General features: G+C 37.3%; 2 protein-coding genes across 3 annotated transcripts; both read right to left on the reverse strand.

The window, feature by feature from the left end:
• Positions 1-41: 41 nt before the first annotated feature.
• On the reverse strand, positions 42-8556 carry manba (mannosidase, beta A, lysosomal). Its single transcript, XM_083539920.1, has 17 exons — positions 8036-8556; positions 7085-7179; positions 6523-6628; positions 6179-6349; positions 5966-6089; positions 4954-5123; positions 4771-4881; positions 4529-4680; positions 4277-4394; positions 4092-4178; positions 3847-4014; positions 2920-3138; positions 2678-2842; positions 2443-2587; positions 1093-1235; positions 711-968; positions 42-610 (listed from the first exon to the last, which is right to left on the reverse strand). The coding sequence occupies exons 1-17, from the start codon at positions 8249-8251 to the stop codon at positions 386-388; spliced, it is 2673 nt and encodes an 890-aa protein (XP_083396046.1). The 5' UTR covers positions 8252-8556; the 3' UTR covers positions 42-385.
• Positions 8557-9451: 895 nt separating this feature from the next.
• On the reverse strand, positions 9452-18148 carry ube2d3 (ubiquitin-conjugating enzyme E2D 3). Of its 2 annotated transcripts, XM_083540605.1 has the most exons (8): positions 17615-17841; positions 15155-15218; positions 14915-14946; positions 13248-13325; positions 13060-13165; positions 12350-12443; positions 11803-11851; positions 9452-10037 (listed from the first exon to the last, which is right to left on the reverse strand). In XM_083540605.1, the coding sequence occupies exons 1-7, from the start codon at positions 17636-17638 to the stop codon at positions 11803-11805; spliced, it is 447 nt and encodes a 148-aa protein (XP_083396731.1). In that variant the 5' UTR covers positions 17639-17841; the 3' UTR covers positions 9452-10037. The 2 variants fall into 2 exon arrangements, with proteins under 2 accessions (XP_083396731.1, XP_083396732.1); XM_083540606.1 differs by lacking the exon at positions 11803-11851 and having other exon boundaries at positions 17615-18148.
• Between the last annotated feature and the right edge of the window lie 1166 nt (positions 18149-19314).

Below are 19314 nucleotides of genomic sequence, written 5' to 3' on the forward strand. Positions count from 1 at the left end.
GCTTTGCAGATGAAATTCTCAACCAGTAATTACATAAAGCCTTTTTTTTTTTTTTTTCATTTTTATTGACAAATCGGACAAAAGAATAACAAAAACACGTTCAGAACAACCTGATTTCTGATATTAGAATTTTAGTTTTTTTATCTAAAGTGTACAGAATCATTCATTTATCATCAATAGACTCTCAAGACTGCAATCCAAGAGTCCAGTATGAGACGGGAGTCTATTACAAGGAACTGCATACATTTTTACATACTGGTTCATGCTCATGATCGAATCAGGGACCCCAGAGCATAACACTGTACAACAGTACACCACAGAATCAATGTGTTCAAAATGAAATGCAAATAATTAATTTCTGCTCATTCACACCAATACAAGACACTCAGTAGATGTCTCGGAGGGAAGTAATTTGCAGCTTGGCAGTGAACTCCTGTAAAGTGGCGGCTCCCAGTTTTGTGAAATAAACAGTGTATTTCTCAGATATCATCAAAAAGCCATTATCGTCAAAGAATCCGGGAATGTTGTCGGCATCCAGCCATACAAACAGTGCAGGTGAAGAACAATAAAGATTCACCATTAACCTTCTTCCAGCATCCTCCACAATGAACTATACACACAGACACACACAAACCATGGATGACAATCATGTAATGTAAAAAATAATAATAATTTGGCAATGAGTGTAACTGGTACAGCGTGACCCTCACTGTGATGTTCGGTTTTTGGAGGCCTTCAGCATCTTTTGGTGAGCTGAGGAACAGGTGGTTGGAGGGACTTGGTACACCATCCGGGCCGCTGAGGACAAAGGTGACTACACATGATTTCCGAGTGCAGTTTCCACAATTCGTTAGCACCCTGGAGACTGGAGACTGAAACACCTTTGTGACACCACCTCCTTTCACTATTGCCTGATCAGACTCCAGAAAACACTGTGGGGTAAAACTATTCCACTGGTATAACTTCACCTTCAGGCAGCCGACATGGACACACCCAGATTTAAAGAGAAAAATAAAATTAAATCTGTGTTGATCAGTTGGTTAAAGATTTATATATGATGGTCGCAGAGAAAAAAGAGAAGAGTGTACTTACAGTAACTTTGAGAGAATAGTCTGTGTTTCTGTCAGAGACAGCGTAGATGAGCAAATTTCCGTTATCCTCAACCCCTACTGATATGAGTGGACTAAAGAAACGGACAGCGAAATTGTGCAGCATTTTCCATTTTCCACCAAACTCTAAAAATCACATATGCATTATGTATAAAACAGCAAAAAGTGTACTTTATTTTATGATCATGTATGTTTACACCAATCAGGCAAAACTTTATGGCCACCGATCAGGCATAACTTTATGACGGCCTGCATTATATAGTGTTGGTCCCACTTTTGCTGCCAAAACAGTCGTGACCTGTCAGGCATTAACACAATATAATTTAGCCTTGTCAAACTCGATCAAATCCTTACACTTGCCCATTTTTCCTGCTTCTAACGCATCAAGTTTGAGGACAGAATGTTCACTTGCTGCCTGATATATTCAACACACTAACAGGTGCCATGATGAAGATATAATCAGTGATATTCACTAACAAGTTAAAATGGTACAATGTCATAATGTTATGCCTGATTGGTGTAATTATTATATAGGTAATCCCCGAGTTAAAATGCTTAGATTTCAGAGTTTTCGATCTTACAATGACATAAAAGCGGTATGAAAAAAAAATGGTAAAAAATATTAAAAGTTCCGCGCGGCAGACAAACGTAGCAGCGTGTATGCGGAAACATTGGGGCGCTGTCAGGGTGTACGCATCTCCTGCCAGTGGTTGACAAGCGTTCAGTTGTCTCAGTGATGGAGCATGTATAGTTTTTAGTGTTTCAAAACCCAATTTTGGTGTCACCAGACACCAAAACAGAGAACACTTATGAGTCTCATCAACTTCAGGTGTGCTTCTTACCACTTGTTTCGTCCTGCTCCGCTCTCCACTCGCAAACCAGCGCTCAGCCACATACATATATACTGTAAAGTTTATACATGACGGTACTGTAAATTGCTCTTTTTTTTTGGCGAAATGATGTACTGTAATTTGTTAAATTATTACCAAATTACAATATACAGGGTTATTCAAAAAGAATTAACCGGTATCATGACGCATTGCTTCAGATCTCAAGCATCGTCATGGAATGAGTGTGTTAATTTTTAATCAGTCATTTAAATAAAAGTTGATTGTGAGTATAATACTTGTGACTTGGCTGGAGCTTTGTATTACTTTTCCTTAATAAAATATTGCGTAATGAACTCGGTTCATTCTTTTTGAATAACCCTGTACTATGCCAAAATGATCACCATTCTTTAAGACTCCATCGGAACGCATCTTCATCAGGGTGAGTCAGGGCTTACCTGTATATTATGATATGTGTTGGCTGTGGTGTGTTTTGCCACACTGACCTATAGAGGACCAAGAAGGAGCCTGCCAAATATCATTCAGCTGCCAGTACAGCGAACCCATGGTGTGCCCTTCACCACCAACAATGTCGCTGCGACTGCGGCGGTAGAATTCTGTCTGCGCTTTCACACACTGGGCCTGCATAACCTGCGTAGACCAAACATGATTGCCTATATTATCTTTATGTTACACTTTTTCTATCGCTGAGACTGTGATTTACATGTTGTGTATTGACACCTGGGTGATATATATAGTGTCTCGGTATCGACGCCCGAGGTCTGTATTGTTGGGAAGGATGTAATGCAACATTGCTTGCTGAAGCATCTGCTGATTTCCAAACTCATGGTGCTGTCGATGTTGTGAGAACTCGCTGCTGAAATCCTGGTCTGTAGAGACTGACACCTGTTAACACGTACATAATCAGAGAATTTACACGCACAGGCACACAGTGTAGCCACATGTGTAGCCAGAAGCTTTACCTTACTGAGAGTGGACAGTGATGGCCAGGACTGAAAACCGTACTCAGAGGCGAAGCGTGCTCGGCGAAATGTCCTCCAGTCCCAACAATCGGTCAGGTAGCTGTAAAAGTGGACGTCTCCATAATGATTGTCATAGGGGTCCTTAGCCACCCAGCCTTCTTTCTTCGACTCAACACCATTGGTTGGGCTGGACACAAGGAAAGGTCTTGTGCTGTCCTCCTAAATTGAAATGTTCCAGGATTAGAGGTTTACGATTATTTTTTTTGTGTGTAAATACACTTGTTTGACTCTCCAGGGACCTATACATAAATTTTCCTTATATAGAAAAATAAAAATTAAGATTGAACTACAGTGCCTGTCAAAAGTAAAAAAAAAAATGCCTTTTGTGGTCTTTTAGAAAAACAACCATTAACCTTCCACCTCCATGTTTGACTGTGTATGGGAGGCAGTCTGGTACCATCTTCTATCCTGTTCTCCTTTTTTTGTTCTTTTGTTGGTGCCAAAAACATCAAATTTGACTTATCTGTTGAGTCAGAAAGACAGAATTTTCTTCCAGGCATTTACTTTCCAATTCTTGTGAAATTGGAACGATAAAAGACTAGGTGTTTCCAAACTTTTGACAGGCACGGTTGCATATAATTATTTTTTTTTTTTATGTTTTATGATGTTATTAAAAGGCATTCTTCTCAAAAAAATTCCTGCAGGCATTCAAACAAAAAAAGCAAAAAAAATAAAATAAATGAAAATTATATATAGATAGATAGATAGATAGATAGATAGATAGATAGATAGATAGATAGATAGATAGATAGATAGATAGATAGATAGATAGATAGATAGATAGATAGATAGATAGATAGATAGATAGATAGATAGATAGATAGATAGATAGATAGATAGATAGTTTACTAGTTTTTGGAATTGTACCTGAAGTACAATCTCTCTGATATTCTCCACATACAGCTGAATGTAGTCCTTTAAATAGCGAGGCTTGTCAGCAGGAGAAATTAAAAACCAATTGGTTGCTATAGCTGCTTCGTTCTCGTTATTTCCACTCCAGATGACAACAGAGGGATGCGACTTGAGCCGTCTCACCTGAGAGACAACACGTGAACCCATTAGTTGTGCAGATTTTAATGTTTTTTTGTGTTTGCGGATAAGTGTGTATCTACCTGTTGGATAACTTCCTCTCCCAGTGACTCGATAAAATCTTTGTCTGTAGGATACAGCGCACACGCAAACATGAAATCTTGCCAAACCTGGAACCAGACACAGAATCAAAACCTGCAGCAGAAACTGATATCAAATAGCAAAAAAAAAAGAATATAGATTTATAACATGATGCAAGAATGAGTACCATGATCCCTAGCTGATCGCACAGAATATAGAAGAGGTCTTGTTCATAGATTCCACCTCCCCACACTCTCAAAACATTCATATTTGCCATCTGTGCAGACACGAGCAGTTGAGTCAAACTAACAAACAAAAAAAAGAATAATCAGAAGGTTAGAATAATTTTTTTTTATATGTTAGCCAAGGATATGAAAACATAAAATATGAAAATATGGATTTGTGAGGGACACTGAATTCTAAGTGGGTAAAGTCTTACTTGACTGCAGTAATCTGGTCCTGGAAAGCATGAGCCGGTATCCAGTTTGAGCCTTTCAGGAAGATGGGTTGCCCATTGATACGAAAGTAAAAGCTGAGCCCAGAAGAACCAGGAATAGGTTCCTGTACCAGCTCCACAGTACGGAAACCAACCTATATACAGACACCAAAGTAAGTGAAAGAGCTTGTGTTTAAAAGGAAAAAACAAAACAAAAAACAGATTATGATCTTTTTTTCTTTTACCAGTCTTTCTGCATGAAATATCTCTCCACTCTCCATGTTGATATCTATTAAAAGATCATTCAGAGGTTGTTGACCATGTCCAAAGGGCCACCATAGATCAACTGTAACATTCTTCAAACAGAAATTGCATTAATCAAAAGTTTGACTATAGTTTCAGTTAAGACATTTAAGTTCCTCATTTACCTGGTTGATCTGTAGAAGTACAGATGTGTTGCTTTGTTCAGGTGTGAGAAAAAGGGGAAATTTCGCCTCTGACCATAACTGTGGCATAGACACATGGATGACACCTTTTGAGGCTGCAGTAACATCAAAGAACATCTCTACTTCCACAGTCCAGCATGACAGAACAGAGTCTGAAGAGAGAGGGGGTAGAGGTATGATGACCACAGAGAGTACAAAAGAGAATGAGAACTTTTGCTCTATGTAATATATATATATATGCTATATGGGGGTGATCTGTTTTGTGTGAACATCCAGTGGTTATCTGAAATACTCAAGCTCCCTGGGCTAATTCCAAAGTCACCTGAATCACATTTACCCACCCTTTCTGATATTTTATTATCATCATCTGAAGCTGCATGGTTTTATTCATTGTCCTGGATTTGGATAATTGCATAAACAAGGTGGTCTAGGAGATGGTAGCTTAGTGGTTAAGGTGTTTAAACTTTGGATCTGAAGGAGTTCAAATCCAAGCCACACCAAGCTGCCACTCTTGGGCCCCTGAGCAAGGCCCTTAACCCCGTAGCTGCTCAGTTGGATGAATGATATAACTGTAAGTCGCCCTGAACAATGGTGTCTGCCAAATGCCGTAAATGGTCAGTGAGTATATGTGATCAGTAAACTCTCTATACAAATGTTAGTTGTAAACGTACAGAAAAAGCCTTATCTTCTGATTGAAGGGCAAACATTTTGGCTTGATATGCACAAATTTGTCAAGCAAAATCTTTACACATGTGATGTGCCACTTTGATTACTGTACATTAATCCAAGATTCTTGTCCATTTCAGAGCATAAAAGCTGATTACAGCAGAGGTGATTTATTTTACGGCATTTGGGAGACGCCCTTAACCAGAGCAGTTTGCACACTTACTTCATTAACCCACATATTACACTTCTTATTTGATAAATTTGCTGTGCATTATGGATTTTAACGGAAATGTTCAGCCTTCATAAAAGAGAGTCCTGTAAACTGTACCATATTTTGGATTGGTTGTAAAACTCAACACCCTGAGTGTATTAAATAACTGTAGACGAACACCCTTCCAAATGCCAAGAGTGGGGAAAGATGGCCCCCAGTCCCAACTAAATGAGCTCTGTGCCTGAAACACACACAAAATCAACAACGTTATGTCTCACTGATTTAGATGAATTGGTATACATTAAGGTCACACATCAAGTTTTAATATACCTTTCGAATAAAGTTTACATGACACTCCCCTTTCTGTACAGCAGGAGGACATTCTGGGGGGACTTTGTATGAGGTGTGAGCTTTACTTCGCGCTGCTGCGTAGGTCACAGCTGACATGAGCCAGACTTCCAGAGCATTAATGTCCTTAAGCAGTCTTGTAACGTCAAAGTCCTGAGAACAAATGTACAAATTTAGTGATTAAGCAGTACATATTATCACTTGTTTCAATGTGCCAGGATTTCAAAATATCATGTGCTCATCTTATCAGGGTGTAAAAATAAAAACAATCGTTTGGAGATAATTCATTGTTTGCACAATTTGTGTGAGGGTAAGTCTTTACATACATATCTCCGGAACATGTTGTCTGTCTTTCCGATGACAACTCCGTTTAGAGATATAGTGGAGATTGTGTCCACGCCTTCAAATACGAGAACAGCTCGTCTGCTCTCTCTGTTGAAATGCACAGTATGTAATATAAACAATCTATTTTTATAAAATTCAACATCAGTCACACTCTTCTGTGTGTGATTAGTTAATACTAAGAATCGACTAATAGTACAGTATAGTGGTCGACCGATTCATCAGTTTTGCTGATTAATCAGCACAGATAGTTGATTGCTAGAATTAACGTAAAAAATTCATACCAATAGTTTTTCGGAACTTTTTATTTATTTGGAGTGTCACTTTTTGTTTCACTTAGAATGCATCTCTTTTATTTTCCTCAATATATTATTAATATAATGCAAGTTCAGTACTGTTTTATGTGGCGTGTTTGTTTTTTCATCAAGTCTCCATTTTAAAAACTATGGGTTGATTAATTGGTTATTAGCAAGTACGATCCAACGTAGCTATCGGTAAAAAAAAAATCCACTTTCGGCCGACCTCTAGTACAGTAATATAACATACTTGACATGATCAGGCACAGAGAATAAAGTGGTGTACGTCCAGTTATCTAGAGAGATCCATCGGTAGGCCAGGTCATTAAACCGATAGTATGGATCCTGCAAGACATTAACAAAAGTACACGGTTATTTCTTAAGCACCAAACTGTATATGAAGAACAAGCAGTCTACATTTGCAAAATATTGTGCAATGACAAAGTCAAACATTTAAAGCAGAACTTTAGAGTGTAGAGTCAGAGGCATAAAGTCACTTCTAAAATCTCCAAATAAAGCCGTCTGATATGCATTGGCTCTAACATCCTAATAACAGCATATAATAGTGTAAAAAATATCTAACTGATGCATCCTATATAACTATTTCCATTCCACCATCTAATCCTAATGAACCTTATGATTTCAAATGCGAACCCGATTCTGAATGATTACGTCATTGTTGTATTGTAAAATATATGGTGTCTGACATGGAGCTGGTAATGATGAGTTGGTGAACATCAAGAAAGGCACGAAAAAATACAAATCTTTAGGCCTAACCATGCAGGATCAGATGAAAATGATCTAGAGTTCATCTGTAGAGGCTATTGAAATGTTCAGAAATGTACAGTTAAATGTAAAACATGAAATGTACATTAAAGATTAAAGGTACATCTCTTGTGGATGTTGGTGCAAAAGTGACCATTCTGGGTGGACCTTTCTTGGGTTTTAACCTTGGTTGCAAAATTGACAGAGGCTGTCAGTCATTGCATATTATATTATATGATTGTCAGTTCTGCTTGCATTTAAGTCCCATTTTACTTTTCAGCTAAATTACTTTGCTGTATGTATAACACTGGGTATATGAAAACCAGTTTAAGGTTCAACAGGTTTTTATACAAATCGTAACTAAATGTTAAAGCTGTTGTTCAATGCTTTAAGGTGATAATATACAGTAAATGGAGGCACACTGGTGCATCGTTACCTCAACAAGTTGTTGTTGCTGCAGTGTTGTATGGACACAGCCAGGTACTTGTGCCATGAGTGACACAGAGCCATTAGAGTTCTGTAAGTGCCATTTCCCGTCTAAGACTAACTCATACACTCCCACACCGACACAACGCACGCTGCTGAAAAACACTGCGGGAAACGCTATGCACACGCAAAAAAACAGACAAGCAGCTCCAGGCATCTTGTACATGCCTCATGTCTCATATGTGTAAATATATTTATATATTTATCTGCAGGAGTCATGTGGTTCTTTGATGTGTAATCTCAAGCTTTAAAGCCCGGAACTTCCTGCTTCAAACATCACACGATCAGTCAGGTGACAGAGGGATGACTGATTGCGCAGACTTTTAAATAAAAGTATTATGAAATATGCATCAATAAATAAATGAAAAAATAAATAAATAAATAAATAATGAACAGCATATAAAAGCTCGAGGCTTGAACTCTATGGCGAAATTCTTTATGCTTTTTAGGTCTAGGAGCCTTTTGCACGTCGCGGATGCGCTCAAATCGCGCAGAATGGAGAACGCGTGAACAGGATTTGCAGATAATAATAATAATAATAATAATAATAATAATAATAGATAACACTGTTGAAATGCAATCACAAGTCCTCTCTTTTTAATTATTTGTTCCATTCGTTCATTTACGAAAAACCCGATAACAAATTATCAACCGTCCAAACTGTTTTTCTTTTAATATTGGAACTGAATGGACATGGTGCTGCACCATTACTGATGATATAGCATTTATACACTTCTTTGAGTAAATCTTAAATGTGTCCATACAATACGAGCATAAAAAGTATGTCCCTCAAATGTATGCATTGACTGATGCATTTCGACGAGTTGAACATGAACTTCAACACCCTGCATCACTGTATACACTTAAAAAAAGTACACTTTATGTGCATTTTTAATAATACGGTACTGTATTGTCTAACTGCAGTCACACAAGATCACAAAAATTACAAGATTTATATTGTTCTAATAACTCAGTAATCAATTTTGTGATCAATTCTAGTATTCAGTACATACGTTGTCAGAGTTTAGCCAGTAGAAGTTGCTACTGTGAATTGACTTTATAAAAAAAATAATAATAAAAGTACGGTGCTGGTATAACGATATTAGCATTAAATGACCAAAATCAACTAAATGGAAAGGGTGACCAGGGTAAAAAACTGCCTGGTCAAACCTTATTTTTCTGTTCACTATCCTAGAAAGACTATAAAATAAGATGTCTACCACAATCAATGTGATTTCATCTGATTGTAAAATAAAAATGAAATAAACACACTGCAAACCTTGCCCTGGGGAATTTGGAAATACAAACTAACAATTTGATGTTATGTTACATAGTTGAGTTCTCAAATATTAAACAGAAACACAGATGAGTTATGTAACTTTATTTAAGGGAAAAATCAAAAGCAGGACATTTAAGCTAGCTGGGGTGCAATTCATTGCTACAGATGTTAAAGCTTGGGCCGAGAAAGATTTTCTGCAAATCTGAGAGCACGAACAAAAAAAACAAAATGCATCTGATAATCCCAGTGATGTGCCACAACTGAGCCTTACTCTCTGATGACATGCAGCGCAGCCCAGAAGAAGCAATAGCAGTAGCACAGCCTACAGTCCTCTGCCTGAGCAGGCCGGCACTGTGCTCTTACACAAAGATTGAATGAGGCAAGAGGTCAGAGTAAGTGATGTATTGACTGCAAAGCAAAAAGCAGAAAGGAGGGAAAAGACTCCACTTGATGAATGAGGTCCACATGATATTTGAGAGAAAAAAAGGCAACTCCTGCAGGTCTTTCTTTCTTTTGTAGTCTCGTTTCAGCAGACAACTGCGGACTGTTTCTCCGTAAGAGAGATATGTGATGAAATGACCAAACACAAGAGCATTAACAACAGTTTGTAAATGTGTCCTGCCAACATCACATGGCATATTTCTGCGTCCATTCCCGTGCTATTCTGTTGTATCTGCAATAAAGATAAAAGAAAAAAGCATTAGAAAGCTTGAAAGAACTTTGTCAGTAGTATGTTAGGGATGGTAAGATTTACTGATTTGCATCTGTGCATCGGATACAAGTTGGCATTTGTATCGCGACGCAAAGTTTTTAACATATTTGCATCGGTAAAAATTAATTTATTTATATATAATTATTAGTAGATGCGCTTTACTTTTATTATGCAGAAAGTGACAAATAATCTATGACCAATATTTGATATGTAAATTGATTTCTCCTCGCTAAACAGTTTCTCAAGCGCATTCTCTCAGCACCACTGCTGCTACGTGAATATGACGTATCACAACACTACCGGCGTGTCCTGAGAGTCACATAGAATACAGATTAACATGGCAGAGGTAGAGCTGCATCTTCCTGGAGACAGAACAGGAAAAGAACATCTGGTTTTATTTCATCTTTCTTCTACAATACAAAGGTTTGTTTGTGAAAGAGCCATGTGTTAAAAGTCAAAAGGCACTTAAGTAGATTCATGATTTACTGTCTGTCTGAACCAACTAAATAAAAGTGAACTATCTGTGCCATATGCCTAACATCATATTTTTTCCATTTCATCATGTGTTGAATCAAATTTCGATCCAGATCACACTGCATCGTAATCGTATGGCATCACATCGGTAGCTGGTTCATATGTATCTTTAATGTTATCATCAAATAAAATTTATATTTTAACAGAGAAAATATTGTAGTTGCATGTCTTTTAAAACTTACCATTCACATACACACACAATAATATATATATGTATGTATGTATGTATGTATGTATGTGTGTATACACTCTATATAAACATATACCAGTTATCAATATACAAAATCACACAATGTAAACCTGCAGTAAACGTGATTATTCTGATAGCTGAAAGAGCACAATCAATTTTCATTTATTGAATTATTCTTACTGGTTTTTCAGATCAAATCAGGGCAGTTCGGAAGCATTTTTTCATGATGCACTTAACTAAAAAAAGACAAACTATTTAGTATGCCAGTAAATGTTTTGAAAGCCATTGCAACATGAATGTAATTGTCTACTTTCGGTTACCCAACATGATTTACAGAAACATGATTTATGAGATTTCCTTCAGGTCAGTAGATTTGTCACATATTTTTGCATAAATCCTCACACAACCGATTTTGATGGCATCAATGCATCCATCAGACAAAAAGCAGAAAATTGCAGAAAGCAATTAATCACAAATTCTGCACTAAAAGCACTGTGCCAAGTTAGAATTTTGACATGTCATTAAGTAGCAAGTCATTTTTATTAATTATAGTGCAAACTTAGCTGTGTCAGTCAAAGCAAGTTCACAATATCACAGTCTAATGTGAATACTGGGCACCTGAGCTGGCTGACTGAGCATGGGCCTAGTTTCACAGGCTTGCTTATAAATCATTTATTAGATTAGATTAGATTAAGCTTTATTGTCATTGTGCAAGGTAAATATACAGCGCCAATGCAATGCAGTTAACATCTAACCAAAAGTGCATAAGTGGCTTATTTACAATAAATAACAGTAGAATTGTCATATGTCATTTAAGGGGCTAATAGGAGATAACCAGGCATACCAGTTTTGCAATTTCAGCTTGGAACAGATCATGTGCAGTAAAGTGTAATAACAGTGTTCACACGTTCATGCAGTGCCACACAGAAAGCAGCATCAATGGAGCACACCACTCTTTATTTTTATATTTCTGCTCAAAATGCATAGGCTCTTACCCCTCACCTACAACATGGCGTATTTCTCTGTCCATTCTCTTGCCATTTTATTGTACCTGCCAAGGCAGCAGTTTATATAAGGGAAAATGTAGACAGATGGAATAGCAAAATAATTCTTGAGAGGGTTTAGGCCCTCAAATCATTACACCACTTATACCATTGCTACAGTCCAATGTAATCATCCCTTTAATATGGATTGTTTTTTTAAAGCTAAAATACTAAGTAAAATATTTAATCAAGACTGAATAGGTACGTAACTGTTTACCATTACACTGGAAATGGATATGAAAGGGAGATAAGACTGAATAAATTTGAACAGGAATTCCACAATAGTTTTAAGAGATCTAGCACAGTGACATGACCAATCAAATCAGATTCAGGAGTCTGCTATTTAGTCATGACCGAAATAACAGACTGCTGCATGCCACGATTGACCAATCAAAATCCGAGTTCCCCACAAAGGTGTCTGGAAAAACATGTGATCGGCTTTCAAAAGACTGCATGTGTTATTTCTGTCGGTGTCCCTTTGCATGAGTGTATATGAGAGTACATACTTCTCTGTGTCTGTTTTGTAGATTCGTGCAATCTCTGGTACGAGAGGATCATCTGGGTTTGGATCACATAAGAGTGAGCAGATGGACAAAAGAACTAGAATAAATAAATAAATTAAAAAGAAAGAAAGAAAGAAAATATGAAGTCACAATAAAGCATGATCAAAAGTTTGTGGACACCAGACAATTACAATCATTTGTCCTCCTTCCTTAAACTTTGTCCATGGTTGGAGACACACAATTCATTGGAAGCTGTAGCATTACAATGTTTCTTCATTAGAACTAAGAGGCCCAAATACATGGCATGAAAATGTCCCTGTGCACAAAGCAAGATCCATGAGGGCACGGTTTGTCAAGTTCGAAATAGAAAAACAATTTAGAATAAATGGGACTATTTTTCAGGCTTCCTTGTACAAAATCAGTCCCTGACTTTACTAATATGAATAAATGGGTACAAACCCCCAAAGCCACAAAATAGAAAGCAAAATGGCGACTAAATTTGGAATAAAATGTTTAAAAAAAAGCATATATGGGATGTGTGATGGTAAGGTGTCCACGAACCTATGGCTATTAATTATATATAAAATCCTGTTGTGATTAGATCTCTATGGGTGACCATGAAGATCACTATTAGCATCTGTGTCTCATTGTTTTAAGAATGATGTTAATAATTTATATACTTATGTTATTTGTATTAATATCTAGAATTGTACCTTTAGAAATTGTAAGTGCAGGAGACCACTGGGACCTGAGGATATCCAGACAGATGCTGCCGTTACTGTTAATATTTGGATGGTAGATTCTTGTGGTGAATGCAACCTAAGGCAGAAGACCTTAATGTCAACACATGCCAATATTATACATGCATACTGCAAACACAACTAGAATTTTAGAAAGTTACCTTTGGGGGTTTGAAAGGGTAGTCTGTTGGGAAGTGAATGGTCAGGAAGAAAACCCCACCCTGATAGGGACTCTCGTTCTGCATGCAGACGTCAGTTTATGCATATAAATTCAATGAAAAGTCAATGTAGCGCAATCACAATCAGAATGAACTTTGAAATGAGTAATTAAAAGCATTTCTTTTAACCAGCCAAAACAAAGTTTTTATTCATGTTTCAATAATATTTGCATATGCGTTGAACTCTATTGTACAATACATTGGATTCTTGCTCATTGTATTATATGTTAAACAGAACTAAAACTGCATTAGTTAAGCAAATTACAAAAATGTATTTATTTTTTATATTATAAAATCAAAGGAATCATGGCAAATTTTATTTGTGTGTGTGATATATATATATATATATTATATTTTTAACTTTTATAATTTTAATATTATGTTTGGTATAATGCACCATTGTATTTTTGGCCCACGGCCTTCAATCAAGTTTGATTTTTCGCCCTCCATTTAAAAATGTCTGGGCAGCACTAGTTTATTGTAAAATTTAACTAAATAGCTGTTACATCTCTAAGAAGTTATCTTGAAATGTCTATTTTTTTATATATAATTTTAACACTTTTCTTAGCCAGTGAGACCAGGTTTAAAAAAATAAATAAATCGATTTTTTAATGCATTAAAAAAAAATAAAAAAATTAAAAATAATAATAATAATTATTATTATTATTATAATTATTATTATATAATAAATAAATAGACAAATAAATAAATATATTTATATATTTAATTATTTGGTGTTCTTTCCACTTATAGAAATACAATTTTTGCATTTCACTCACACTTAAGATAATCTGTGCAAATGAATTGAAATCTGCCTATTTATTAAAATCACACAACCAAAATATCTACAACATACAAGTCGAAAAAAAGTAATTACCCAAGATACATCATCTGATGGCTTAATATATGAGTCATGTTTGAGGAACTTAAAATAGTTTATAGTGCGAAATTAAAAAAATAACAATAAAGCTTCTAGATGTTCACTTGCCATTACAACTGTATGTCTCCTGTTCTGCATATCAATGGCTTTGTAAGCATTAATACATTTGATATGGGATAAAAAAAACTGTTTATACATCATATTTGTTTGTATTAGACTACTATTTAAAGATATATTCACAGACTTGCTAGGAGTCCTTTATTCAAAAGTTATGAAGTAGTTACAGAATAGTAAAGTAAAGGAAAACATAATACAAGTCTTCCTTCATAGCCTTATCTGCACTATTCCACTATTAACTATTTTTTAATAATGGATTCCTGTTCAAATATTGTAACCTAGTAGAGTACCATAGAGACTCTTAACATGTGGAACACAGCAATAAATTTAAATAAGCATTACATTTTAGCATCAACTTGACAATAGTAATGGAATACCAGCTTTGTTGGGCAAATACTTGACTCAAACTTCAAAATGATCATATATGTTGAACAATGAGAGCAATGGAGAAGTGGGTCTAATCATGTGAAAATGTAAATGTCTACAGAGTTTAGCTTGTGTTTTTTTTTTTTTTTTTTTTTTTTACACTATACCACTTGGTGGCAAAAAATTAAAGATAAATAAAAATAAAGACCTCACTGTTTTTTTTTGGGTGTGTTGTAGTCATACTCACAGGACCCATGATTGTAGCCTGCCAATGGAATACTATGAAAGAAAGAAAGAAGGAAAGAAGGAAAGAAAGAAAGAAAGAAAGAAAGAAAGAAAGAAAGAAAGAAAGAAAGAAAGAAAGAAAGAAAGAAAGAAAGAAAGAAAGAAAGAAAGAAAGAAAGAAAGAAAGAAAGAAAAGATGTTCATCTGCAAAACTGAAGAAACCACTTTCACAAATGGACATGTTTAGGTCTTGGGAACTCACCATCATCCCCAACTGGACCTGCTGAACACTGTGCTGGAGGATCCCGGGCCAAATCGGTCAGTTCCTACAAAAGAGCAAGTGATTAAGGGATGATAGAAAATGTGTGTGTGTGTGTGTGTGTGTGTGTGTGTGTGTGTGTGTGTGTGTGTGTGTGTGTGTGTGTGTGGTAGAGAGAGAGAAAGATTGACATGCATTCTGGAAGGTTCTCAATTTGGGCCATTCCAATAATGCATTATTAAGATTCAGTATGATCACTAAAGACACATGCTGTCGTCATGATAATTGTGGTATGATTGTAGCAACATGATCCCTGTCAGTGTGAGTGTGCGCTAGCATTAGTGTATATTTAGCAACTGGGGGTCACATGGGATAGGGGAGGGTAGAATGGAACCTAAGCAAGTCCACAAACTCGTCTGAGCGAGTAGTGCAACATTTATTTTTGCTGGTGGTCGGGTAGACACCTGAAGTATAAAGGATTCGAGTGAGGGGTCAGCGAGTTAGATGGCTGACATCTGTGTTGCCAAGTTCATTAACTTTGTTTAAAAAAATAATATATATATTTATTATAATTGTACTTTTGTTCTAATGCACATATCGCATGAAATAAGGAGCCAGGTTTAAAACGCAGCTGTAAAAGCAAAATACACATGCGAGATGTGTGATGCCAAAACCTTGAACTGTACATTTCTTACTCTAATCAAGACAATACATTCTTGACAACACAAATACAGGCTTAATAGATTTAGTCGGTGATCAGATTCCACTGACTGACTCAATCATTTATCTCCATATCATCAGACTGAAAAAAGCATTTACACACTGAACAGGTTGATCAGTGATTATCAGTGATCAGTGACTATCCCACTGGTGTCTTAGTGAACAGAGATCAGGGTTTTGTTTTGTGTAAATATTAATTGTCAGTTCTTAGAGGTGCAACAGCAATTTCGCTGAATTGGCAATGACAATAAAACAGAGTTGCCTAAACATTTTCCTACGGAGCACCAAAAATCAAACTTCATTGAAGGCCAATCGGCCAAAAATAGGTACTGTGTTATACCAAATATCATATTAAAATGTAAATAATTAGAAAGCATGAGTATGTTATTAAATGAATTAATGCAGTTTCTTTTTCAATATTCTGGTTCAGTGAAAAAGTACAATGAGAAACAATCCAATTTATTGTACAAAAGAGTTCAATCCCTTATTCAGCTATTCAGTGACCTCTAATGAGAGACATGAAGCTGGTCCTTATTTTTCAAAGGTTTTTCCAAATGTTATTTTTTCTTCTTTTCATACATGGTATGGAAAAGGTCATCACTGTCCGATATTAGTCCATAAGCCCTTGTATATGGGGATCTCTACAAAAACCCTTAAACTTCAGGTGATGGGATAGAGAATGATATGGATGATGTTCATGATCACACTGAAGACCTTTATCATTTCTAAATGTAATCATGTTTATTTAAGAAAGGAACATATTCAGTTCAGGAGGACCTCTCATACAGCAACACTTCTTCCTCATCACTGAACATTCTGAATGCACATAGTGAACAGGATTACTGATCTACTTTCCTTTATTAAATCAACAAATTCATCAAACAAAACTCGTTAGCTGTTAATACTAATCTATCTAAAAATGTATTACAATGTGGATTTAAGTACTGAAATTCATATGGAAACGATGAATTTGATGAATTAAACGTTTTGTATATTTTTTTGTATTTTATTAATTGAACACGAGGATGCCTTTCTGTGCAAGACCTGGCAACCCTGGCTGCTATCCATAACTAATGAACGCTACACATTTGAGCATTGCGCAACTGCACTTACATTCTTGGACTAAAAACAAGTCCGCCACATGGTTTTTCAGGTGAGATTCAGCTTCCCCTATAATCTACCAAGTCTCCAAATGCTGATCTCAACCAGGTTTATAAAATACAACGCCTAAATCACAGGCTAAGAAGAGCACCGAGTGTGAATGAGAAAAGATGATATTCTTACTATTTTAATCAGAGCTCAACACGGAGACTAAACTATTTTGAACACTAAAGAGTCCTGAGGCTGCGTGTCAGAAATAGACAAACGTGTATTTATATTACAGGATTCAACCCATATCCTGTGAGATTATGGATGAAGTGTGTAGCAGGACTACAGTGTATGCGGTCTCATGTACTGACATGTGGAGTTTCTACCCGGTGACACATTATACATGAAATAATCAACAGCTGGCTAATCGGCTTCTCCTCGGGGGCCTGTTTTAATGTGTATACTTTTATATAAAAGTGTAAACCGACTGTATCTTGCTAAGTTTATAGCTCTTGTGTCAGTATTCACTAGCTGTAAAAAAATAGATCACTTAGTCACCAGGCTGCACTTGTTAACGGGCTCATGTGGGTCACATAAACCGCTTTTCGGTGCAATGGAATGTAAGAAACGCTGCAGTAAATTTTTTCTGCTTACCTTTTGGATTCGTTTAAGCGCCATCTTTAGCCCTGGGGTGGTGGCGGGGGTGGTTGTGTAGCGCAGCTCCACTACAAAACCCGCCGCACCAAATAGCTGTCAGAGCGTTGAACTTTCTTTTTTTTTTTTTTTTTTCCTTCAAGCGTAGACTCGCTGTGCTCACCGATTCTTTACTGCATTGCTTTCCGACAAGTCGCGCTTCGTTCGCTGTGATTGGCTCGTGCCTTACAGCGTCCTGCTCTACTATTGGCTGGTGTTGGTCGCACTCAAAGACTAGTCCGCCAATCAGCGACGCCACAAGCGCGTTAAATCGGGACTTGTCGGAACACAAGCCGGAAACGGAATGCGGCCTTATTGCTGACATTTAGCGACCCGTGAAGCGTGCACGCGTTTGGTTTTAGATGCTCGACCAAATCAACAGGGCGCGGCCCGAGATAATAGTTTGATTATAAAATTACATAAAAAAAAAAAACTAAAAAAAAACCCCAGTTGTTGAGACTGGATGAGCACTTTCAGATGAGCACTGTTCAGCTTTTACTGACGCATAAAGGGAGGATGTTATTGGTCTGCTGCCACCTGCAGGACAGGACATGAGTTTAAAACGGTTCTTTCTGACATACACTTTATTACACATTAATCAGGCATAACACTGTGACTGGTGAAGTGAATAACACTGATTATCTCTTCATCATGGATTAGAAATTAGTTTATTAGAGGGACAGCACATGTAGGATGTTTTGGAGACAAGGTGAGGGAGGCGAGATTGAGATGGTTTGGACATGTGCAGCGGAGGAACATGGTGTATATCAGTAGGATAATACTGAGGATGGAGCCACCAGGAAGGAGGAAAAGAGGAAGGCCAAGGAGGAGGTTTATGGATGTGGTAAGGAAAGACATGCAGGTAGTCGGTTTGAAAGAGGCAGATGTAGAGGACAGGGGGGTATGGAGACGGATGATCCGCTGTGGCGACCCCTAATGGGAGAAGCCGAAAGAAAAAGATCTTCATCATGGCACCTGTTAGTGAGTGGGATATATCAAGCAGCAATTGAATATTTTTCCTCAAAGTTGATGTGTTAAAAGCAGGAAAAATGGGCAAGCATAAGGATTTGAGAACAAGTTTGAGTCAAATCAAACTTTCTTTCGGCTTCTCCCGATAGGGGTCGCCACAGCAGATCCTCCGCATGTTTGATTTGGCACACGTTTTACGCTGGATGCCCTTCCTAACGCAACCCTCCCCATTTATCCGGGCTTGGGACCGGCACTGAGAGTGGCTGGGGTTGGTTCCCTGACTGGAGATCGAACCCGGGTCGCAGCGGTAAGAGCGCCGCATCCTAACCACTAGACCACCAGGTTAGGAGGAGTTGCATCCAGCGTAAAAACATGTGCCAAATCAAACATGCAGAGGATCCGCTGTGGCGACCCCTAACGGGAGAAGCCGAAAGAAAGTTTTTGAGTCAAATTGTAATGACTGGAGGACTGGGTCAGAGCTTCTTCAAAACTGCCGCTCTGCAGTGGTCAGTATCTATCAAAAGTGGTCCAGGAACAGAGGGGAACTGGTGACATGGTCACGGGCGGCCAAGGCCCATTAATGCACGTGGGGAGCGAAGGCTGGTCCGTGTGGTCCATTCAAAAAGACGAGTTCTTGTAGTTCAAATTGCTAAAGAAGTTAATGCTGTTAATGCTCAACAGGTCATCACTGT

The sequence above is a fragment of the Silurus aristotelis genome (assembly GCF_946808225.1).
Source record: "Silurus aristotelis genome assembly, chromosome: 4".
Lineage (NCBI taxonomy): Eukaryota > Metazoa > Chordata > Actinopteri > Siluriformes > Siluridae > Silurus > Silurus aristotelis.